The sequence below is a fragment of the Salvelinus fontinalis genome, chromosome 10, assembly GCF_029448725.1.
Source record: "Salvelinus fontinalis isolate EN_2023a chromosome 10, ASM2944872v1, whole genome shotgun sequence".
In the NCBI taxonomy this organism is placed as follows: Eukaryota; Metazoa; Chordata; class Actinopteri; order Salmoniformes; family Salmonidae; genus Salvelinus; species Salvelinus fontinalis.
This window is the reverse complement of record NC_074674.1, coordinates 37,481,994-37,508,346: the sequence shown is the minus strand read 5'-3', so window position 1 is coordinate 37,508,346 and position 26,353 is coordinate 37,481,994. Positions and strand designations below refer to the sequence as shown.

Below are 26,353 nucleotides of genomic sequence, written 5' to 3'. Positions count from 1 at the left end.
GTGGGTTATACACTATCAGCAGGATAGAACGGCAGCCTTTGGTAAGACACGGGGCGGGGGCCTATGCATATTTGTAAACAACAGCTGGTGCACAATATCTAAGGAAGACTACTGCTTATCTCATGATAAGCTATAGACCACACTACAGTATCTACCTAGAGAGTTTTCATCTGTGTTTTTCGAAGCTGTCTACATACCACCACAGATCGATGCTGGCACTAAAATCGGACTCAATGAGCTGTATACCGCCATCAGCAAACAGGAAAACGCTCATCCAGAGAGGCGTCGCTCCTAGTGGCCGAGGACTTTAAAACAGGGACACATAAATCAGTTTTACATCATTTCTATCAGCATGTTTTAAATGTGCAACCAGAGGGAAAACAACTCTAGACCACCTTTACTCCACACACAGAGACGCTTACAAAGCTCTCCCTTGCCTGACCATAATTCTATCCTCCTGATTCCTGCTTACAAGCAAAAATTAAAGCAGGAAGCAGTGACTCCAGTGACTCGGTCTATAAAAAAAGTGGTCATATGAAGCAGATGCTAAACTACTGGACTGTTTTGCTAGCACAGACTGGATTATGTTCTGGGATTCTTCCAAAGGCATTGAGGAGTACACCACATCAGTCACTGGCTTCATCAATAAGTGCATCGACGATGTCATCCCCACAGTGGCTGTACGTACATACCCCAACCAGAAGCCATGGATTACAGACAACATTCATACTGAGCTAAAGGGTAGAGCTGCCGCTTTCCAGTAGCGGGACTCTAACACGGAAGCTTATAAAATATCTCGCTATGCTCTCCGACGAACCATCAAACAGGCAAGGCGTCAATACAGGACAAAGATCGAATCATACTACACTGGCTCCGATGCTGGTCGGATGTGGCAGGACTTGCAAACTATAACAGACTACAAAGGGAAGCAGAGCCGAGAGCTGCCCAGTGACACGAGCCTACCAGACGAGCTTAATAACTTCTATGCTCACTTCGACGCAAGTAACACTGAAACATGCATGAGAGCATCAGCTGTTCCGGATGACTGTGTGATCATGCTCTCCGCAGCCGATGTGAGTAAGACCATTAAACAGGTCAACATTCACAAGGCAGCAGGCCCAGAAGGATTACCAGGACGTGTACTTCAAGCATGCGCTGACCATTCTGGCAAGTGTCTTCACTGATATTTTCAACCTCTCCCTGTCTGAGTCTGTAATACCAACATGTTTCAAGAAGACCACCATAGTCCTTGTGCCCAAGAACACTAATGTAACCTGCCTAAATGACTACCGACCCATAACACTCACATCTGTAGCCATGAAATGCTTTGAAAGGCTGGTCATGACTACCGACCCTTAGCACTCACGTTTGTAGCCATGAAATGGTTTGAAAGGCTGGTCATGGCTCACAACAACATCATTATTCCAAGAACCCTAGACCCACTCCAATTTGCATACTGCCCCAAAAGATCAACAGATGATGAAATCTCTATTACACTCCACACAGCCCTTTCACACCTGGACATAAGGAACACCTATGTGAGGGTGCAATTCATTGACTACAGCTCAGCGTTCAACACCATAGTGCCCTCAGAGCTCAACACTAACCTAAGGACCCTGGGACTAAACACCTCCCTCTGCAACTGGATCCTGAACTTCCTGACAGGCTGACCCCAGGTGGTGAGGGTAGGTAACAACACATCAGCCACGCTGATCCTCAACATGGGGGACCCTCAGGGGTGCATGCACAGTCCCCCCCCTGTACTCCCTGTTCAATCATGACTCATGGCCAGGCACAACTCCAACACCATCATTACGTTTGCTGATGACACAACAGTGGTAGGCCTGATCACCGACAACGATGAGACAGCTTATAAGGAGGAGGTGAGAGACCTGACCATGTGGTGCAAGGACACCAACCTCTCCCTCAACGTGATCAAGACAAAGGAGATGATTGAATACTATTACGCCCCCATTCTCATAGACGGGGCTGTAGTGGAGCAGGTTGAGAGATTCAGGTTCCTTGGCATCCAGATCACCAACAAACTAACATGGTCCAAGCACATCATGACAGTCGTGAAGAGGGTATGACAAAACCTATTCCCTCTCAGGAGACTGAAAAGATTTGGCATGGGTTCTCAGATCCGCCAAAGGTTTTACAGCTGCACCATCGAGAACATCCTGACGGGTTGCATCACTGCCTGGTATGGCAACTGATCGGCCTCTGACCGTAAGGCACATGTGATCAAAAACAAGCTATATGTGGACAGTACCAAAACAAATTATCTAATGATTCTGTCTCTTCGCAGTAAATTCTGCAGAGCTGGGATGATTGTATTCCCCATATATATATGGGGCACCCGAGTGGCGCAGCGGTCGGGAGAACCACTGTATCTCAGTGCTAGAGGTGTCACTACACACCCTGGTTCAATTCCAGGCTGAATCACAACCACAGTCCCATAGGGTGGTGAACAATTAGCCCAGCATCGTCCGGGTTTGGCCTTCATTGTAAATGAGAATTTGTTCTTAACTGACTTGCCTAAACTGAAGGGGGAAAAAACACACTACTGGTCAAAAGTTATATTACACCTACTCATTCAAGGTTTTTTCTTTATTTTTTACTATTTTCTACATTATAGAATAATAGTGAAGACATCAAACCTATAAAATAACACATATGGAATCATGTAGTAAACAAAAAAGTGTTAACCCTAACCCTATTTGAGAAGCCACCATTTGCCTTGATGACAGCTTTGTACACACTTGGCCTTCTCTCAACTAGCTTCAGTTGTGTTGTGACAAGGTAGGGGTAGTATACAGAAAATAGCCCTATTTAGTAAAAGACCAGGTCCATATTTTGGCAAGAACAGCTCAAATAAGCAAAGTGAAATGACAGTCCATCATACTTTGTGGCGAAATCCTGCACTTAAGTGTGCTGCCACTTTAAGAGCGCATGAGCAGTAGGAAGGAGGAGATAAAAGAGCTCGTTAAGCTCTATTAGGGAGGAGCTATTGATTGGCGTGACAGTTTTGGTTGTGTGTGTTATGCTGCAGAGTTTGTTTGTTTATCTTCAGCATATGTGGTTGTACAGTGTTTGGAACAATCCTCGGTGTGATTGCTCGATGACGTGGTTGTTCTCATGTGGGACCGCGACGGTTAGGGATCAAAGGGATTAGTAGCAACATTGTTGCGAAGCGTTCAACTACAACCCAACACTCCATTCGGACAGTCAGACTGTACACCTGCAACCTCAAGACCACAGCTAAGACCTCTCTTGTTCCCTTTCTCTCTTTCTCTTCCCGCTATGGTCCAGTGCTTTACACTGCAACCGACTCTATTTTCATAAATGCATTGAAGTTTCATTGGAGCTGGACTAGTGTGTATATGAACACCACACACACCCTCTGCACTCCTTCCCTGGAAGAGAATACAAACTCTTGCAAATCCTCTGTGTGATGACTGGTTTCATTCGTTATTGTATGAAGTTGCTGTTTATTTGCTCTGCCATTATTCTTATATGAGGTATGCTTGGTGGGGTTACCAAGAATTGTGGAAGGACTGTGCTGTGAAGTGGGATCTATAGGGTGTGTATTCTTTTTTCTATCCGCTGGCTATCTGGTCAACAGGCTACACTCTAGGCAGTCTCTTCTGTTTATGTGTGTGGGTCTGGTAGTGGTACTCTCGCTGTTCTACTATTTTCCTTTCGGCAGGGTTAATACCTGCCTGGCGCCCGAACAAAATCTTCTTTACCTTTCTCTAATTAATACCGCTAAACTTTAACACATGGTCAGTCAATCCAGAACATTTCAAGAACTTTGAAAGTTTCTTCAAGTGCAGTCACAAAAACCATCAAGCGCTGTGATGAAACTGGCTCTCATAAGGACCGCCACAGGAAAGGAAGACCCAGAGTTACCTCTGCTGCAGAGAATAAGTTCATTAGAGTTACCAGCCTCAGAAATTGCAGTCCAAATAAATGCTTCACAGAGTTCAAGTAACAGACACATCACAACGTTCAAAGGAGACTGCACGAATCAGGCCTTCGTGGTCCAATTGTTGCAAAAAAACGACTACTAAAGGACACAAAATAAGAAGAGACTTGCTTGGGCCAAGAAACACGAGCAATGAACATTAGACTGGTGGAAATCTGTCCTTTGGTCTGTTGAGTCCAAATGTTAGGTTTTTGGTTCCAGCCGCCGTGTCTTTGTGAGACGCAGAGTAGGTGAATGGATGATCTCTGCATGTGTGGTTTCCACTGTGAAGCATGGAGGATGAGGTGTGATGGGGTAGGGGTACTTTGCTGGTGACACTGTCTGTGATTTATTTAGAATTCACATCTGGCTGTGATTGGGAGTCCCATTGGGTGGCGCACAATTGGCCCAGCATCGTCTGGGTTTGGCCAGGGTAGGCCATCATTGTAAATAAGAATTTGTTCTTTACATACTTGCCTAGTTAAATAAAATGTTAAATAAAAAATACATTAAAAAAAAACTATAATTTGTTTTTCAACAGGACAATGACCCAACATACCTCCAGGCTGTGTAAGGGCTATTTGACCAAGAAGGACAGTGAGAGTGCTGCATCAGATGACCCGACCTCAACCCAATCGAGATGGTTTGGGATGAGTTGGACCGCAGAGTGAAGGAAAAGCAGCCAACAAATGCTCAGCATATGTGAGAACTCCTTCAAGACTATTGGAAAAGCCTTCCAGATTGAGTTGGTTGAGAGAATGCCAAGAATGTCATCAAGGCAAAGTGTGGCTACTTTGAAGAATCTGAAATATAACATTTATTTTGGTTTGTTTAACACTTTTTGGGTTACTACACGATTTCATATGTGTTATTTTATAGTAGGTGTTTTCACTATTATTCTACAATGTAGAAAATAGTAAAAATAAAGAAAAACCCTTGAATGAGTAGGTGTGTCCAAACTTTAGACGGGTATTGTATGTTGTGGTGTCATTGGAAGGTCCCCAAAAAATGTCAAAGACTCTAGTCGCCAAAGTCATAGACCGTTTTCTCTGCTACCACACGGCAAGTGGTACCGGAGCGCCAAATCTAGGTCCAAACAGCTTCTACCCCCAAGCCATAAGACTGCTGAACAATGAATCAAATGCCACCTGAACTATTTACAAGGCCCCCATTTGTTTTTACACTGCTGCTACTCGCTGATTATTATCTATGAATATTCACTTTACCCCTACCTACGTGTACAAATGACCTCGATTAACATGTACCCCTACACCCCACTTGGCATTTTTCCAATTTTGTTTCCTTATAACCTGGAATTAAAATAGATTTTCTGGGGGTTTGTATCATTTGATTTACACAACATGCCTACCACTTTGAAGATACAAAATATGTTTTATTGTGAAACAAACAAGAAATAAGACCAAAAAACAGAACTTGAGCGTGCATAACTATTCACCCCCCAAAGTTAATACTTTGTAGAGCCACCTTTGCAGCAATTGCAGCTGCAAGTCTCTTGGGGTATGTCTCTATAAGCTTGGCACATCTAGCCACTGGGATTTTTGCCCGTTCTTCAAGGCAAAACTGCTCCAGCTCCTTCAGGTTGGATGGGTTCCGCTGGTGTACAGCAATCTTTAAGTCATACCACAGATTCTCAACTGGATTGAGGTCCGGCCTTTGACAAGGCCATTCCAAGACATTTAAATGTTTCCCCTTAAACCACTCAAGTGTTGCTTTAGCAGTATGCTTAGGGTCATTGTCCTGCTGGAAGGTGAACCTCCTTCCCAGTCTCAAATCTCTGGAAGACAGAAACAGGTTTCCCTCAAGAATTTCCCTGTATTTAGCGCCATCCATCATTCCTTCAATTCTGACCAGTTTCCCAGTCCCATCTGATGAAAAACATCCGCACAGCATGATGCTGCCACCACGCTTCACTGTGGGGAGGGTGTACTCAGGGTGATGAGGTGTTGGGTTTTTGCCAGACATAGCATTTTCATCTGACCAGAGTACCTTCTGACCAGAGTACCGTGTCTCCCACACCAAACGTGTTTGCTTATTTTTTCTTTAAGCAGTGGCTTTTTCTGGCCACTCTTCCATAAAGCCCAGCTCTGTGGAGTGTACGGCTTAAAGTGATCCTATGGACAGATACTCCAATCTCCACTGGAGCTTTGCAGGTCCATCAGGGTTATCTTTGGTCTCTTTGTTGCCTCTTTGATTAATGCTATCCTTGCCTGGTCCGTGAGTTTTGGTGGGGGGCCCTCTCTTGGCAGGTTTGTTGTGGTGCCATATTCTTTCACATTTTTAATAATGGATTTAATGGTGCTTCGTGGGATGTTCAAAGTTTCTAATATTTTTTTATAACCCAACCCTGATCTGTTCTCCACAACTTTGTCCCTGACCTGTTTGGTGTTCATAGTGCCGCATGATTGGTGGTGCCCCTGGCTTAGTGGTGTTGCAGACTCTTGGGCCTTTCAGAACAGGTGTATAAATACTGAGATCATGTGACAGATCATGTGACACTTAGATTGCACACAGGTGGACTTTATTTAACTAATTATGTGACTTCTGAAGGTAATTGGTTGCACCAGATCTTATTTAGGTGCTTCATAGCAAAGGGGGTGAATACATATGCACCCACCACTTTTAAGTTTTACATTTCTTTAAAAAAAAATTAAACAAGTTCTTTTTTTCCATTTCACTTCAGCAATTTGGACTATTTAGTGTATGCCACAAATTTGATTTTATTTGATCTGCAAGGCATATACTATTGGAATTTTTCAAGTCTCTCTGATAGGAAAATCTCGAAAAAAGCTAATTCATCTTATTCTCGAGTGACTGGACATTTGCCAATAGAAAGGAGGGGTGCTGGTCGATATTCTCTTAGTTAAAATTTCACCCGGATGCCGGCATGTCTCCCATGTCTACACCTGAGCCATTTTGGTAGCCAATGAAATAAAGAAATGGGGTGTGGTATATTTCATTCAGAGAAGGATTCTCCCCCACAATTGATTACCATCTGGTTTTAAATGCCAGGGCCTTCTCCCTGGATATAAGTGGCTTCTGGGACTTAATTAATACAGACCAGAAATGTAGGGCCTCCCAAGTAGCACAGTGGTCTAACACACTGCATCGCAAGTGCTATCTGTGCCACTAGAAATCCTGGTTTGAGTCCAGGCTCTGTCACAGCTGGCCATGACTGGGAGACCCATGGGCGGTGCACAGTTGGCCCAGCATCGTCTGGGTTAGGGGAGGGTTTGGCGGGCAGGGATGTTTTTGTCCCATCTAGCACTAGCGACTCCTGTGGTGGGCTGGGCGCAATGCACACTGACACGGTCACCAGGTGTACAGTGTTTCTTCCGACACATTGGTGCTGCTGGTTTCCGGTTTCAAATCAAATCAACTTTTTTATTTGTCACACACATGGTTAGCAGATGTTAATGTGAGTGTAGCGAAATGCTTGTGCTTCTAGTTCCGACAATGCAGTAATAACCAACAAGTAATCTAACCTAACAATTCCACAACTACTACCTTATACACACAAGTGTAAAGGGATAAAGAATATGTACATAAAGATATATGAATGAGTGATGGTACAGAACGGCATAGGCAAGATGCAGTACATGGTATAGAGTACAGTATATACATATGAGATGAGTAATGTAGGGTATATAAACATAAAGTGGCATAGTTTAAAGTGGCTAGTGATACATGTATTACATAAAGATGGCAAGATGCAGTAGATGATATAGAGTACAGTATATACATATACATATGAGATGAGTAATGTAGGGTATGTAAACATTATATTAAGTGGCATTGTTTAAAGTGGCTAGTGATACATTTTTACATAATTTCCATCAATTCCCATTATTAAAGTGGCTGGAGTTGAGTATGTTGGCAGCGGCCACTAAATGTTAGTGGTGGCTGTTTAACAGGTTGATGGCCTTGAGATAGAAGCTGTTTTTCAGTCTCTCGGTCCCTGCTTTGATGCACCTGTACTGACCTCGCCTTCTGGATGATAGCGGGGTGAACAGGCAGTGGCTCGGGTGGTTGTTGTCATTGATGATCTTTATGGCCTTCCTGTGACATTGGGTGGTGTAGGTGTCCTGGAGGGCAGGTAGTTTGCCCCCGGTGATGCGTTGTGCAGACCTCACTACCCTCTGGAGAGCCTTACGGTGGTGGGCGGAGCTGTTGCGTACCAGGCGGTGATACAGCCCGACAGGATGCTCTCGATTGTGCATCTATAGAAGTTTGTGAGTGCTTTTGGTGACAAGCCGAATTTCTTCAGCCTCCTGAGGTTGAAGAGGTGCTGTTGCGCTTCTTCACCAAGCTGTCTGTGTGGGTGGACCATTTCAGTTTGTCTGTGATGTGTACGCCGAGGAACTTAAAACTTTCCACCGTCTCCACTACTGTCCCATCGATATGGATAGGGGGCTGCTCCCTCTGCTGTTTCCTGAAGTCCACGATCATCTCCTTTGTTTTGTTTTTTAATCGTTGCTGTGGGTACGACATCGTCAATGCACTTTCTAATGAACTCGCTCACCGAATCAGCGTATTCGTCAATGTTGTTGTTGGACGCAATGCGGAACATATCCCAATCCACGTGATCGAAGCAGTCTTGAAGTGTGCAATCAGATTGGTCGGACCAGCGTTGAACAGACCTGAGCGCGGGAGCTTGCTGTTTTAGTTTCTGTTTTTAGGCTGGAAGCAACAAAATGGAGTCGTGGTCAGCTTTTCCGAAAATAGGGCGGGGGAGGGCCTTATATGCGTCGCGGAAGTTAGTATAACAATGATCCAAGGTTTTACCAGCCCTGGTAGCACAATCGATATGCTGATAGAATTTAGGGAGTTTGTTTTCAGATTAGCCTTGTTAAAATACACAGCTACGATGAATGCAGCCTACGGGTGTGTGGTTTCCAGTTTACATAGAGTCAGATAAAGTTCGTTCAGGGCCATCGATGTGTCTGCTTGGGGGGGAATATATACGGCTGTCATTATAATCGAAGAGAATTCCCTTGGTAGATAATGCGGTCGACATTTGATTGTGAGGAATTCTAAATCAGGTGAACAGAATGACTTGAGTTCCTGTATGTTGTTATGATCACACCACGTCTCGTTAATCATAAGGCATACACCCCCGCCCCTCTTCTTACCAGAAAGATGTTTGTTTCTGTCGGCGTGATGCGTGAAGAAACCAGCTGGCTGCACCGACTCCGTTAGCGTCTCTCGAGTGAGCCATGTTTCCGTGAAGCAAAGAACACTACAGTCTCTGGTGTCTCTCTGGAATGCTACCCTTGCTCGGATTTCATCAACCTTGTTGTCAAGAGACTGGACATTGGCGAGTAGTATGCTAGGGAGTGGAGCGCGATGTGCCCGTCTCCGAAGCCTGACCAGAAGACCGCTTTGTTTGCCCCTTTTACGGCATCGTTGTTTAGGGTCGCCGGCTGGGATCAGATCCATTGTACTGGGTGGCAAAACACAGGATCCGCTTCGGGAGAGTCATATTCCTGGTTGTAATGATGGTGAGTTGATGTTGCTCTTATATTCAGTAGTTCCTCCCGACTGTATGTAATGAAACCTAAGATTACCTGGGGTACCAATGTAAGAAATAACACATAAAAAAACAAAATACTGCATAGTTTCCTAGGAACGCGAAGCGAGGCGGCCATCTCTGTCGGCGCCGGAAGTATCGGGGTAATAAGCGGGCATTAGGTCAAGAAGCAGTGTGGCTTGGCTGCGCTGCGTTTCGTAGGACGTCACCTCTCCCAAGTCTGTAAGGGAGTTGCAGCGATGGGACAAGACTGTAACTACCAATTGGATACCACGAAATTAGGGAGAAAAAGGGGTAAAAAAATATTACAAAACAGACCAGAAATTTAAAACGTTTCAGAGACCGCCCGTCAAATGAACCTTTATCCACTTTTAACTCAGAAAATTTCTCATAGCCGCTACGAAACATTGGGAAGAAATAGAATTAGCTCATTAGCTAATCATTCATTTGAGCAAGGCTCCTCTGCTCTTTAAAATCGCTACAAGAGAGAACAGGATTAATGAAAAGTAGCTGGGTGTACTCGCTTACAGAGCTCAGGTTCTCTTTAAAAGGACATTCCGTTATGACTAGTCACCTGTTTGCATTGTAGTTTTATCCATAGTTTATACTGCATTAACATTGTAGTCATTTAGTACTTAGGCCTCAAGTAATTTCTACCTGGATTGTGATATTTCCACAGTATCTTTTTCCCATGGTCAAATAAAACCAAAGAATAAACAAAGACACGAGTTCGACTGAATTCCATTCAGCCTTGGAGTCTTGGAGCAATGTCTCAATGCTCCACATCAATATCAATACATCCATCATGACTATTACGGCTGACTGACGCAGTCACTGACTCTCGGAGAGCATCAGTGGGTAGCTCGGCACTACAGGAATTTGCCCCAACCAAAACACTTTGCATAATTATCAGACTCCATTATTCATGAGGTCTGACAGGCACTTCCCCGTGTTGCAGGAACTCATCATTACCCCCATACAATAACTCATTAGATTTATTCTGCAGAAACTCGATCTAATCACTCATACAATGATACATTCCCTTCGTTAATGCTCTTAAAATTTATTATGTAGTTCCTGGTGTGATGTTAAATAGTAATTAAGACTGATTAATCATTCAGTATGCCTGCGCTCCCAGCGGAAGAAAACAATCACTGCTGCAGCTCAGTTGGTTGGGTTTGTTTAACCCCTCACACTCCTGAGTGAAAATGGGCCTATATGGATAGGGCCAAATTGAAATGTTTTTAACAGAAGAACTATAAAAAGCATATGCATGACCATGGTAGCAATTGAAAGAGAACACTTTGGAGATTATGGGGAAATGATCAGACCTAAGGTGAGGACACAACAGTTCACCTGACAAAAGACTGAATCCAAACTTTGCACTGTTGATTTTATTTGCATTTTACATTTCCTGTACTTTTTACAACATTTGTCAATAACGAAATCTGAAAATACTCTGGATACATTCAGTAATATAATATAACATAATATATTTATGAATATTCATAGAAATTTTAGAGTAGGTACACGATAATGAAAAATTAGTTTGAAAAAAAGTTTGAGTGAGAGGTCTAACTGGTGTCTCCAAGTGGCAACACACCTCTCCAAACTGTGCACAGTGCCTAAGTAATTTCAATGCACTTTTATGACTCAAGGAAAGAGCCTTCAACTATGTGCTTTTTTGAGCTCTCCTAGTTTTGCGATTGAGGAACTGAAGCAAGGACACTCTTTTGTTTGGAACACAGCCTCCAACTCCACCATCACACAATAACTGTTGATGTTTACACAATCCAAAAATGTTCCATTATAATTCTCAATATGGGTAAGGAGGGCATAATTTGATAGCTTATTATATTGCCGACATGGCTAGCTAAGTTATAAAATATGATCTTACAGTGTTAGGCTTTCAAAAGGCACTTCAGACAAACAAATTGTCATTGTGGTGTGGATAGAATGGACTCATGAGTGCATTCAAGTATGCAGCTGCAAAGTTTCTTCACAATATGACAAACATAAGATCATTCTGTTCAGGACAACCCAGGGTATAACGCATGTCATCCTTGTAACTGTGGATCAAACATAGCGATCATAAACGTTGATAATGTAAATTAAATACATTTTTGTGAAGTGAAGCACACATTTGGACTCACGGGTGTGTAGTTTGCTTGTTGACGTCGAAGAGGTATTTATTATTATCCTCAAAGTCTCAACTTTCAGAACACATCAACTCCTCTGGATTTACAGCATTTCCCTCACTCAAACAACAACAACTATGCAATTAGCGGGAGGGATAGGGGCATCTTTTCCCGTGTGGTGCTCAAGTTTAGAACAACTGTCAGTCAAAAACTCATACAGAGCTGTGAAGCAGAGAACCTGAGCTTTGACGTCATGAATAGCATGTTACTATACAGCCACTGCGTTCCAATTTTGCCGCTTATCAATGACAAAATCTGCCATTTTCAACCTGTATATGGGATGACAGGGGCTGTGAGTGGAAAGGGCTACAGCAGAATTATCTATTTTTCACTGAATAACGTTTATAGACATACAGAATTTCCACAGCAGAGTTGCTTTTTCATAATATACGAAGGAGATACAGTACTGCAGCAATGTCTACAAAAAGTATCTGTTTAAAACAGAGAAAAGATCTATAGTGGATCATTATTCCTTCCTAGTCATACAGTGTTCATTGTTCACTATGCGCAGACTGTGGTCTCAAGTCAAAGTTTTCAAGAGTAGGTATCTAGAGCATGAAGGGCATTTTCATGTGCCTGCAACAGGAGTTAATTTGCTGGGCCCAGATGTCCGTTCACGCAGCTGACAGCTATATTAGTGAAGAGAGATTAGACATGCTTGTTTTTCACACACACACACACACACACACACACACACACACACACACACACACACACACACACACACACAAAGACCTTCACAAGACGCATACAGTCACCTCCAAAATAATTTTGGCTACCCTCGTTATGCCCCCAAAGGATGACTATGCCCCCAATCACAGGCGTTGAGTGGTCACTGAATGGTTAGATGAGCAGGAAAACGATGTAAACCATATGACATGGCCGTCTCAGTCATCTTAACCAAACTGAACACTTATGGGAGATTCTGGAGTGGCACCGAAGACAACGTCATCCACCACCATCAACAAAACACCAAATTATGAAGAATGGTGTCGCATCCCTCCAATAGAGATCCAGACACTTGTAGAATCTATGCCGAGGGGCATTGAAGTTGTTCTGACTCGTGGTGGCCCAACACTCTTAAGACACTTTACGTTTGTGTTTCCTTGTCTGGTAGAGGATGCAAGCGTATCTTGTCTCCACGCACAATGAGGAAGATGGTTCAGTTGGAGAATTATAGAACTCGGTCGCTCGCATCTTGGGGTCACCAAGTTCCAAATGTACAATTAGACGCAACCTCAATGCCAATAGGCTCTTTGGAATAGTTGCCATAAAAAAAGCTTTTTTGAGAGTGACCAACAAATATAAATGCCTGGAGTTCGCTAAATAGCATTAGCGGAAATATTATTATTTGGCCACGCAAGCCACCGGTGGGGTTGGCATCGAAATAAGGATGCATTTATAGAAAATAACATCATGTTATCATGTTATCATGTCTGTTAGTAGTAACAGTATTTTATAAACAAAAGGTAAAGAAATACGTTTATTTAGAGAACACATTTTTAAAGAGAACGCAGTTTTAAAGCGAATTTACTGCAATTCTACACATTTTGCCATGACTTATACCATGTTAATATGATATCTGAGTGAGAGTGACTAACAAAATACATGCGGGACCCCTGGAGGTGCGTGCCCGGTCATGGGGAACCCCTGGAGGTGCGTGCCCGGTCATGGGGGACCCCTGAAGGTGCGTGCCCGGTCATGGGGGACCCCTGGAGGTGCGTGCCCGGTCATGGGGGACCCCTGAAGGTGCGTGCCCGGTCATGGGGGACTCCTGGAGGTGCGTGCCCGGTCATGGGGGACCCCTGGAGGTGCGTGCCCGGTCGGTAATTTGGCCATGATTACTACAAGTTTACTGTAGATAGCTGGCTAGACTAACTAGACTAATTTAATCATCTAAAAATGTTTTACTTGCATGGGCTAACTGAGTGACTGTCAATGAGTGATATACAGGTAACTGCCAAAATAAAGGAACCACCAACATAAAGTGTCTTAATAAGGTGTTGGGCCAACATGAGCTAGACCTGCTTCTGGAACTCTATCGTGACACCATTCTTCCACGAGAAATTCCATCATTTGTTATTTTGTTGATGGTGGTGGAAAACGCTTCCTCAGGTGCTGCTCCTGAATCTCACATAAGTGTTAAATTGGGTTGAGATCTGGTGACTGAGATGGCCATGGTATGTGGTTTACATAGTTTTCATGCTCATCAACCCTGTGAACGGGGGCATTGTCATACTATGGGGGCATAGCCATGGTAGACACAATAATGCCCTTCCCAGCATTTTTATACATGACCGTAAGCATGATGGGATGCTAATTGCTTAATTAACCCAGGAGCCACACCTGTTTGGATACACCTACTTCCAATATACACCACCGTTCAGAAGTTTGGGCTCACTTAGAAATGTCCTTGTTTTTGAAAGAAAAGCACATTTCTTGTCCATTAAAATAACATCAAATTGATCAGAAATACAGTGTAGACATTGTTAATGTTGTAAATGACTGTTGTAGCTGGAAACTGATTTTTAATGGAATATCTATATAGGCGTACATAGGCCCATTATCAGCAACCATCACTCCTGTGTTTCAATGGCACGTTGTGTTAGCTAATCCAAGTTGATCATTTTAAAAGGCTAATTGATCATTAGAAAAACCTTTTGCAGAGTTGCAAAGAAAAAGCCATATCTCAGACTGGCCAATAAAAAGAAAAGATTAAGATGGGCCAAAGACACTGGACAGAGGAACTCAGCCTAGATGGCCAGCATTCTGGAGTCGCCTCTTCGCTGTTGACGTTGAGGCTGGTGTTTTGTTCGTACTATTTAATGAAGCTGCCAGTTGAGGACTTGTGAGGCGTCTGTTTCTCAAACTAGACACTCTAATGTACTTGTCCTCTTGCTCAGTTGTGCCCCGGGGCCTCCCACTCCTCTTTCTATTCTGGTTAGAGACAGTTTGTGCTGTTCTGTGAAGGGAGTAGTACACAGCGTTGTACGAGATCTTCAGTTTCCTGGCAATTTCTCGCATGGAATAGCCTTCATTTCTCAGAACAAGAATAGAGTGACAAGTATCAGAAGAAAGTTATTTGTTTCAAGCCATTTTGAGCCTGTAGTCGAACCCACAAATGCTGATGCTCCAGATAATCAACTAGTTTAAAGAAGGCCAGTTTTATTGCTTCTTTTATCAGAACAACAGTTTTCAGCTGTGCTAACATAATTGCAAAAGGGCTTTCTAATGATCAATTAGCCTTTTAAAATGATAAACTTGGATTAGCTAACACAACGTGCCGTTGGAACACAGGAGTGATGGTTGCTGATAATGGTCCTCTGTACACCTATGTAGATATTCCATTAAAAATCTGCCTTTTCCAGCTACAATAGTCATTTACAACATTAACAATGTCTACACTGTATTTCTGATCAATTTGATGTTATTTAATGGACATTTTTGCTTTTCTTTCAAATACCAGGACATTTCTAAGTGACCCCAAACTTTTGAACGGTAGTGTACTTTGTATCCCTCATTTACTCAAGTGCTTCCATTATTTTGTCAGTTACCTGTATATGAGGAAAACTGCTGATGAACAACCATGTTTTGAAATTGTACCTTGTGTATTCTACTATTCTAACTCATCAGTCAGTTGAGACCCCGAAGTTTCGAAAAAAACAATCATAATAATTATCGAGGTCCGGACCTCGGTGTTCTCATATGTAGCCAAGGCCCTGGCCAGAAGACTGAAACTTATTCAGAAGTGGATCTTCCAGCAAGACAAGGACCCCAAACACACATCAAATACACAAAGAAATAGTAAATTGACAACAAAATAAAAAATTGCCATGGCCATCTCAGTCTCCGGACTTGAATCCCATTGAAAAGGTAGTTTGAATTGAAGAGCACGGTCCATAATAGCACTCTGAAGGATATTAAGGATCTGGAAAGATTATGTATGGAGGAATGGTCTAAGATCCTCCTAATGTCTTCTCCATTCTCAAAACATTAAGGAAAAAGGCTCAGTGTCATTATTCTCGCAAGGTGAGCGTGCACAAAGTAGCTAATCTTTTTGTTAAACAAAATCTCTTTCTCTCAGCAAGGGCCCGGTTTCGTCTTAGGAAATGTAAGCCTTTCCTAAGCACGCCTTTCCTACGCACTTCTCAGTAGTTGGTTTTACCTTATGCAGGTTCGTAACATGCTTTGCAGGCGTGGTTCTCTTGCACATTCTGAATACATGTAATTAAACCGCTGAAAACCATCCCACTTGCTGGCCTACATCATTTTGTGTGGAGTTTTTATTCAATGGGTTTCAGTACATTTATCTTAAGCCATCCCTTTAAATACGGCATTCCTTTAATTACAATTTTGGAGTTAGGAAAGTATGTTTGAATCACAAAAAAATTGGTTTGTAGAGCTTTTACACATACAATATATTGATGAATAAAAAATACAGTTGTTTGAGGTAGCCTGCCTGCCATTAGGTAGCGAGATGAGATCCTCAGAGCCCTTGTGAGACCATATGCTGACACATGCACATTTGTGGCCTGCTGGAGGTCATTTTGCAGGGCTCTGGCAGTGCTCCTCCTGCTCAAAGGCGGAGGTAGCGGTCCTGCTGCTGGGTTGTTGCCCGCCTACGGCCTCCTCCACGTCTCCTGATGTACTGGCCTATCTCCTGGTAGCGCCTCCATGCTCTGGACACTACGCTGACAGACACAGCAAACCTTCTTGCCACAGGTCGCATTGATGTGCCATCCTGGATGAGCTGCACTACCTGAGTAGTGTGGGTTGTAGACTCCGTTTCATGCTACCATTAGAGTGAGAGCACCGCCAGCATTCAAAAGTGACCAAAACATCAGCCAGGAAGCATAGGAACTGAGAAGTGGTCTGTGGTCACCACCTGCAGAATCACTCCTTTATTGGGGGTGTCTTGCTAATTGCCTATAATTTCCACCTTTTGTCTATTCCATTTGCACAACAGCATGTGAAATTTATTGTCAATCAGTGTTGCTTCCTAAGTGGACAGTTTGATTTCACAGAAGTGTGATTGACTTGGAGTTACATTGTGTCGTTTAAGTGTTCCCTTTATTTTTTTGAGCAGTGTATATCCAGAGAATGCCAGACTTTGATGACAAACCGCCGCGACACCTTCCTGTTCAAGTGAGCACAGCACAACAAGGTGAGTCCAAAAATGTATTGTATGCTGCTGCATAAATTCTGCAATATGCCAGGGAGATATATATACTGTAGCTAAGAAAGTAATACGAAGTGTAAGTTGTGTAGTAAGCTGTTAGTAGCCCATGTGCCTCACCCTAATAATTTGCTCTATTTTCCACTCTTAATTTTGCCTACTGTTCTGACTTGGTGGTGCACATGTAGCCTATAACCTGTTTTAGAGAAATGTAATCATTGAATATTGTAAGAGCTTCATTGCTAATATGCCCCCTTTATTTACCCAACGGTTCTGACTTGGTGTACAGGGAAAACCCTTTAAGAATGGCCCATGTTCTGAATTCTGTCGCTATACATTTCAGAAGTGCTAAACAAATATTTATATTGACTATGTCCGTCCTAGCTTGCTCATTAAAGTTGTAAATGAAATTGCCTCTTATAAACCTCTTGTCGTCCCCTTATGCCATGGTATGTACATCTCAATTGTCAGTAGAAACCACATTTGTTTAAGCAAGTCAGCCATATCAGCTATGTTTTTTTTAAAGGCAGTAGATTAGACTGAATGAACTGTTTCGCTGCCAGACAAGGCTCCGCTGATAGCCTGGTGTAGCATTGGTAAGGCGTTTGGACTGCTGTTGGGACTTTGCTGTTGGGACAGATTTTTGTGGCCACCGTTTGTCACCGGTATAGTGCAATTAATGTATTGTTTAGTGCTGTGTTGTGTTGTGTTATGTAGTGGCTTTACTGACATGCATCACCCCAAAACATGTTTGGGTTTACCCCACCAAGATTTGCATGCTAAAATTACCACTGGTCATGTTGATATGATTTTCAGTTTGCTTCCATATGACTGGTTTCACATTGGTCTCATAAGGAAAAATGATCTAAATTGCTATCTATTTACAATCCCCTCCTTCAAACAGATTACTAATTTACCTGACTCTTATCAATAGCTCTTATCAATTTATAAATTGCAGGAATTGTACATGCATGCGCACATGCACACACACACAGAGCCCACACAGCCCGCACACAGTCCCTCTGAGTGTCACAGTCTTCTGAAATGATGCCACCGGAATTGAGCAGGGAACATGTACTATCCTTTCATAAATTCATGTTGGCTCCGAGATGAATTGCTGTAACCCAAATGGCTGTAGCCTCTCTACTGTGCAGCCACAATGGCAAGTTCCCACTGTCACTCTGATCTGTTTCACCTGTCCATGTGATTGTCTCTACCCCTTCCAGGTGTCGCTTATTTCCCCAGTGTATTTATCCCTGTGTTTCCTGTCTCTGTACAAGTTAGTCTTGTATGTTTTTAAGTCAACCAGCGGTTTTTCCCGTTCTCCTGCTTTTTGCATTCTCCTTTTTCTTGTCCTCCCGGTTTTGACGTTTGCCTGTTTCTGGACTTTGTACGCCCCTGCCTGACCATTCTGCCTGCCTTGACCACGAGCCTGTCTGCCACTCTGTACCTCCTGGACTCTGATCTTATTTTGACATTATTGCCTGTCCACGACCATTCTCTTGCCTACACCTTTGGATTAATAAACATTGTAAGACTCCAACCATCTGCCTCCTGTGTCTGCATTTGGGTCTCGCCTTGTGCCTTGATACCCATTCCATTTTATCTGGTCAATTCGGTGTTCTACTTTGGAACCAGCATTGAACTTGTAATTAAATCTATTCATCACCGGACCACGACTGAGTGATAGGCCGTCAAGATATAGAAACCGCACTATGGAGTAATTACCTTTTTTCCCCCAGTTAAAAATAGAGACAAATATATCACCTAGCAGCACCAGCTTTCTAAAACGACCAATACAAATCATCCCTCTACCTGTTTGTTCATAGGTTCGATAATGCCTCTTAAGGCCTCTTGCTAGGCCGTCTTTGTAATTGGAATATGTTCTTAATGGACTTGCCTGGTTATATAAGGTATGATCAAGTGTTTGGTGAATGTAGCTTCCTGAGAAAGGTTCTGAAAGAACATTATTCAATATTAACTGTAAGGCACGATAAGTGACACTGCTATAGAACTCAACATTATTCTCCACATTCTCCTCAGTTCAAGCTGATTCAAACGCATGTCCTAAATAATTGGCATTGTTATAGTAATCTTATTTCTGGTATAGGAACTTTGCAGTAGTAAGCACAGATGTACACTATTGCCAAGGTAGTGATCGACTCTCAATTAGGCATCTCCGCCAGAATAACAAATTCATTTCTACCTGTCGCCATGTTACGTCCATATGTTAATGTTGTAACAATTAGTACATGGTCTGTATCACCTATGGACCACACACTAAAGTAGTTTTCAAACAATTATAAAACAAGAAATTGTTGGAAAGTGGTTTTATCAATGTTGCCTGCCTATGCACTATTATGGAATATACAACGGGTGGGGCTAATCGTTGCTGTCTATCTCTCCGACATTTGCAACATTGTTTCAATATTCAAACTGTCCCATAGTAATTGTAATGACCCTGGGTTTATAAGTGCGGAAATCGACTCCGCCGCTCGAGCAGGCTTTTGGGGCACAGTCGATAGCGCGCTGGACTTCGAACTAGAAGGTTGAGGGTTCGAGGCTTGCTCCTTGCCTGTTTCATTACATTGGTGTCAGAAGTGATCGGACCTTGCATCCACGACAGTGCGTGTGCTTGGCCAGTGAGCGCGCTCCTATAAGACGTGGAGTCGCAAGCTAGCGCGAGGATGCGCTCTTTGAAAGGAGGGAGTAGTGTAACGACTCTGGGTCGTGCTGTTAGGACAGATTTTTGTGGGCCCTGCAAACCAAGATGGCGTAGCAGTGTAGACGTGTTTTGTTTCGTCCTCTCCTGTACGTTTGTATTTTTCGTATTTCTTGTATATATATAAAAAAAAAAATTCTATCTCTTTTCGATTTTTAATTCGATTATACCTTCCGGTAACCTACCTCACCCAATGTGATACGGAATCGCTATCATTTTTTTAACTTTGGAACACATTCAAGAACCCCCATTAGCTGGTTAGCTACAAGCTATTTAGTCATTTTTAGCCCCTGCTAGCAGCTTTTACCTTCTGCACAGACACCAGCCCTGTTATTAGCCTGGATATTACTCACCAATTTACCAGCATCGGACTGTCTCTCCACAACAACGCCGGATTCCTGCCGTAATCCCTGAGGCACTACTTCTGATCCTCACAGCTAGTTTGCAGCTAGCGCCACTGCCACGAAGCTAGCACCAGTTAGCAAACACAATTCTACAATACCTCTTTCGCCATCGCCATCCGGCTTGGATTCTCTGTCAACACGACCACGTCTGGTCTGCAGACGAATACCCCATCCGCTGTGCCCTCAACCGGCCTCCGTCTGAGCAGACCCCCTCCGTATGAGCAGACCACCCCCCGGGCTACTAACTTTAAACGCTGCGTAGTGGTGGCTTCCCTGCTCCATCTACGGCTGCCCCCTGGACACTATGATCACTTGGCTACATAGCTGATGCCTGTCGGACTGTCCATTAATTCACGGTACTCCATTCTGTTTATTTGTGTTTTATCTGTCAGCTCTGTGTTTTAACTCAGGCTCTGTGTGTAGTTAATCCGACCCTCTCTGCCTAGTCGTCGCCATTTTTACCTGCTGTTGCTGTGTTAGCTGACTAGCTGCTGTTATCTCACCTGTTGTTTTAGCTAGCTCTCCCAATCAAGACCTGCAATCACTTTATGCCTTACTGTATGTCTCTCTCAAATATCATTATGCCCTGCATACTGTTGTTCAGGCTAGTTATCATTGTTTTGGTTTGCAATGGACCCCGTAGTTCCACTCTCCGTGCCTCTGATACCTCCTTTGTCCCACCTCCCACGCATGCGGTGACCTCACCCATTGAGACCAGCATGTCCAGAGATACAACCTCTCTTATCATCACCCAGTGCCTGGGCTTGCCTCCGCTGTACCCGTGCCCCACCATACCCCTGTCTGCACATTATGCCCAGAATCTATTCTACCTCGCCCATAAATCTGCTCCTTTTATTCCTTGTCCCCAACGATCTAGGCGACCAGTTTTGATAGCCTTTAGCCGCACCCTCATCCTACTACTCCTCTGTTCCTCGGGTGATGTGGAGGTAAACCCAGGCCCTGCATGTCCCCAGGCACCCTCATTTGTTGACTTCTGTGATCGAAAAAGCCTTGCCCTTATGCATGTCAACATCAGAAGCCTCCTCCCTAAGTTTGTCTTACTCACCGCTTTAGCACACTCTGCCAACCCTGATGTCCTTGCCGTGTCTGAATCCTGGCTTAGGAAGGCCACCAAAAATTCTGAGATTTCCATACCCAACTATAACACTTTCCGTCAAGATAGAACTGCCAAAGGGGGAGGAGTTGCAATCTACTGCAGAGATAGCCTGCAAAATTCTGTCATACTTTCCAGGTCTATGCCCAAACAGTTCGAACTTCTAATTTAAAAAATTAATCTCTCCAGAAATAAGTCTCTCACTGTTGCCGCCTGCTACCGACCCCCCTCAGCTCCCAGCTGTGCCCTGGACACCATCTGTGAATTGATCGCTCCCCATCTAGCTTCAGAGTTTGTTCTGTTAGGTGACCTAAACTGGGATATGCTTAACACCCCGGCAGTCCTACAATCTAAGCTAGATGCCCTCAATCTCACACAAATCATCAAGGAACCCACCAGGTACAACCCTAAATCCGTAAACATGGGCACCCTAATAGACATTATCCTGACCAACTTGCCCTCCAAATACACCTCTGCTGTCTTCAATCAAGATCTCAGCAATCACTGCCTCATTGCCTGTATCCGCTACGGGTCCGCGGTCAAACGACCACCCCTCATCACTGTCAAACGCTCCCTAAAACACTTCTGCGAGCAGGCCTTTCTAATCGACCTGGCCCGGGTAACCTGGAAGGATATTGACCTCATCCCGTCAGTTGAGGATGCCTGGTCATTCTTTAAAAGTTACTTCCTCACCATATTAGACAAGCATGCTCCATTCAAAAAATGCAGAACTAAGAACAGATATAGCCCTTGGTTCACTCCAGACCTGATTGCCCTCGACCAGCACAAAAACATCCTGTGGCGAACTGCAATAGCATCGAAGAGCCCCCGCGATATGCAACTGTTCAGGGAAGTCAGGAACCAATACACGCAGTCAGTCAGGAAAGCAAAGGCCAGCTTTTTCAAGCAGAAATGTGCAACTCCAAAAAGTTCTGGGATACTGTAAAACAAGAGCACCTCCTCCCAGCTGCCCACTGCACTTAGGCTAGGTAACACGGTCACCACCGATAAATCCGTGATAATCGAAAACTTCAACAAGCATTTCTTAATGGCTGGCCATGCCTTCCTCCTGGCGACTCCAACCTTGGCCAACAGCCCTGCCCATCCCGCTGCTACTCGCCCAAGCCTCCCCAGCTTCTCCTTTACCCAAATCCATACAAATCAGCTGGGCTTGACAAGCTGGACTCCCTATTTCTGAAACTGTCCATCGCCATTGTCGCACCCCCTATTACCATCCTGTTCAACCTCTCCTTCGTATCATCTGAGATCCCCAAGGATTGGAAAGCTGCCGCGGTCATCCCCCTCTTCAAAGGGGGAGACACCCTGGACCCAAACTGTTACAGACCTATATCCATCCTGCCCTGCCTATCTAAGGTCTTCGAAAGCCAAGTCAACAAACAGATCACTGACCATCTCGAATCCCACCGTACCTTCTCCGCTGTGCAATCCGGTTTCCGAGCCGGTCACGGGTGCACCTCAGCCACGCTCAAGGTACTAAACGATATCATAACCGCCATCGATAAAAGACAGTACTGTGCAGCCGTCTTCATCGACCTGGCCAAGGCTTTCGACTCTGTCAATCACCATATTCTTATCGGCAGACTCAGCAGCCTCGGTTTTTCTAATGACTGCCTTGCCTGGTTCACCAACTACTTTGCAGACAGAGTTCAGTGTGTCAAATCGGAGGGCATGCTGTCCGGTCCTCTGGCAGTCTCTATAGGGGTACCACAGGGTTCAATTCTCGGGCCGACTCTTTTCTCTGTATATATCAATGATGTTGCTCTTGCTGCGGGCGATTCCCTGATCCACCTCTACGCAGACGACACCATTCTGTATACTTCTGGCCCTTCCTTGGACACTGTGCTATCTAACCTCCAAACGAGCTTCAATGCCATACAACACTCCTTCCGTGGCCTCCAACTGCTCTTAAACGCTAGTAAAACCAAATGCATGCTTTTCAACCGTTCGCTGCCTGCACCCGCACGCCCGACTAGCATCACCACCCTGGACGGTTCCGACCTAGAATATGTGGACATCTATAAGTACCTAGGTGTCTGGCTAGACTGCAAACTCTCCTTCCAGACTCATATCAAACATCTCCAATACAAAATCAAATCTAGAGTCGGCTTTCTATTTCGCAACAAAGCCTCCTTCACTCACGCCGCCAAACTTACCCTAGTAAAACTGACTATCCTACCGATCCTCGACTTCGGCGATGTCATCTACAAAATAGCTTCCAATACTCTACTCAGCAAACTGGATGCAGTTTATCACAGTGCCATGCGTTTTGTTACTAAAGCACCTTATACGACCCACCACTGCGACCTGTATGCCCTAGTCGGCTGGCCCTCTCTACATGTTCGTCGTCAGACCCACTGGCTCCAGGTCATCTACAAGGCTATGCTAGGTAAAGTGCCGCCTTATCTCAGTTCACTGGTCACGATGGCTACACCCACCCGTAGCACGTGCTCCAGCAGGTGTATCTCACTGATCATCCCTAAAGCCAAAACCTCATTTGGACGCCTTTCCTTCCAGTTCTCTGCTGCCTGCGACTGGAACGAATTGCAAAAATCTCTGAAGTTGGAGACTTTTATCTCCCTCAACAACTTTAAACATCTGCTATCCGAGCAGCTAACCGATCGCTGCAGCTGTACATAGTCCATCGGTATATAGCCCACCCAATTTACCTACCTCACCCCCATACTGCTTTTATTTATTTACTTTTCTGCTCTTTTGCACACCAGTATCTCTACTTGCACATGATCATCTGATGATGTATCACTCCAGTGTTAATCTGCTAAATTGTAATTATTCGATTTATTGCCTACCTCCTCATGCCTTTTGCACACATTGTATATAGATTCTCTTTTTTTCTACTATGTTATTGACTTGTTTATTGTTTACTCCATGTGTAACTCTGTGTTGTTGTCTGTTCACACTGCTATGCTTTATCTTGGCCAGGTCGCAGTTGCAAATGAGAACTTGTTCTCAACTAGCCTACCTGGTTAAATAAAGGTGAAATACAAATAAAAAAATAAGCGAGGATATCGACTCTGCAGCTCGAGCAGGCTTTTGGGGCACATTCGATAGCTCACTGGACATCAGGCTAGAAGGTCGAGGGTTCGAGGCCTGCTCCCTGCCTGTTTCATTACACAATTAACGTGTCGGGACGAGACAGACTTGCAGCGTTTCACAGCCAGTCGAAATCATTAATAGGCTGGCATAATTTTTATGGATATATACAAAGACATGTAAATTTAAAAAAGGTACAGCCATCTTTCCAGCTTCAGTTTGAAGTGATTGTGTTAGCTGTGTTGTTGGCTAACTCCTCTGAACAACAATTCTGACGAGAGAGCACATTTTCAATGCCAGGCTAAATCACGACTCATTAGTTCATTGTGATGGATATATCCAAATAAATGTATCTAGAAAACAGCTTATGCAAATGCAGCTACTTTGCTGTTATTCTGGCAACGTTCTTATCCCAACTACCAGTATGGCAATGGAACATTTTAAATGAACGACTAGGTCGAGTCCATAGACTGAACGACTGGGTCACGTCTCTGGCAACCGAACCAATAGAACAAATGACCAGCCGACTTGGGTAGCTACCCTAGATTTGTGTGGGGACTATATCTTGTGGAAGGATGAAATAGTATGAATAAATTCATCAAAATACAGTTTTTAATGAAAATATGTCAATCATTATTTGAATATGTTGGTAACACGTTGTATAAAAGTGATAATGCCCTCGAATCCGGTGTTTGGAAGATATATTTGCACGGTATACTGGCCCTTGACTTCAGGTCAGGCCTTACAACACCCGTGCCAATATATTCTCCAAACACCGGCTTCTCGAGCATTATCACTTTAATATACAGTGTGTCAGACCGTGTTAGATTGAATGCATAACCATATCTATCCTTCAACAACCACTTAGTTATTGACATAATTTGCTGATGTCAGTGACGGCATTTGTGCTGTGGCTAGCAGTTCTCTGTTGTGAGATGACAGGTTACATCTACAATGCTATGCACACTAACATGACCTAAGTGACACCCGGACATGAACATTTTGAATATGAAATAACATGTGTCTATCAATCATGTTGTAATTACAGAATGAAAATTACCTGGTAAGACTCCTTATGGAAATTGAGTAAAAATGATAGACAAATTGCATTTGAGGTGTTTGCTAACGCAAGAACTTGCTGTAAACCAGAGATCTGACATTTCAACAAACAAATACAGAGGTGCTTTTAGAAGTAAACTGACTTTAGATCAGGTCTCAGGAAAGAAATATCCGCTATGTGTGCATAGGTATCTTTAAAGGTAAACTGACCTGACGTCCCCAGGGTCCTCTGTCACCAGCACGTCAGTCTTGCAGCTGGCGATGGGGTTGATTGACAGCTCCACCGGTGGCACAACAAAGCTCTTACTCACTGGCAGCCACAGACCCTGGCCCAGGCTGTAGGACGACCTGCGTTGACACAGAGACAACGAGATGCTTAAGTGTCAAAAAAGACAACAACGTACTCAGCCTCCATATTAAACAGTCAGCTAAAAATAAATCAGTCAGCATTGTGACAGCTGGTAAGGGCTTGTCCTTTTGATGTAGAGCCAGTGTCATATTTGACAGTTTTTCTTTGTTGTCAATGCCATCTGGATCGATAGCAATGTGAATGTGCCACCAAAATGCATATAATTAAATAATGTTTAGAATTGAACTCAAAAGCTAGTGCTTACATGAGGAAAGTTGAGATAAGAAGATGTTGATCCATGCTACTGTGCACAATGTTTAAAAAAAATTCTGACCACCTGACCAATGCTATGCGAGTTCCATCAGTATCATCCGTCACTCAACAGTGCTACAGCAGTAGTGCTAGTCAGCAGTTCTACCACGGAAATGCACATTATACCATATTACACAATTGTCATTAAACATTTTACATCCAGTTTATGACTGTTCATCTATGTGTGTAAACTCTAAGTGTGCAGTTTGATTGCTGATCAAGCACCAAATGTTCTCTGAAAAACGTAGGTCATTAGCTAGAGCTGCAAATTTTTCTTTCTGCTAATGGACCTGGGAATATGAAGTGAAAATGTACTAAATTGTGGGCTCAATCAAAACTGCATTTCCATTCATTATCGGTGAATAAGAACCACAACCATAAATAAGGAAAAAACGGAAGTCTTGAATACAAAGGTAATAATTACATTTCAGA

General features: G+C 43.6%; 1 protein-coding gene across 2 annotated transcripts in view; it reads right to left on the bottom strand.

Moving 5' to 3' along the window:
* LOC129864123 (astrotactin-2-like) overlaps positions 1 to 26,353 on the bottom strand; it is a 485,619-nt gene that overhangs the window by 235,715 nt on the left and 223,551 nt on the right. For both annotated transcript variants that reach the window (XM_055936744.1, XM_055936743.1), the window contains exon 10: positions 25,471 to 25,608. In XM_055936744.1, the coding sequence (XP_055792719.1) occupies positions 25,471 to 25,608 (138 nt within the window). The remainder of the gene's footprint in view (positions 1 to 25,470; positions 25,609 to 26,353) is intronic.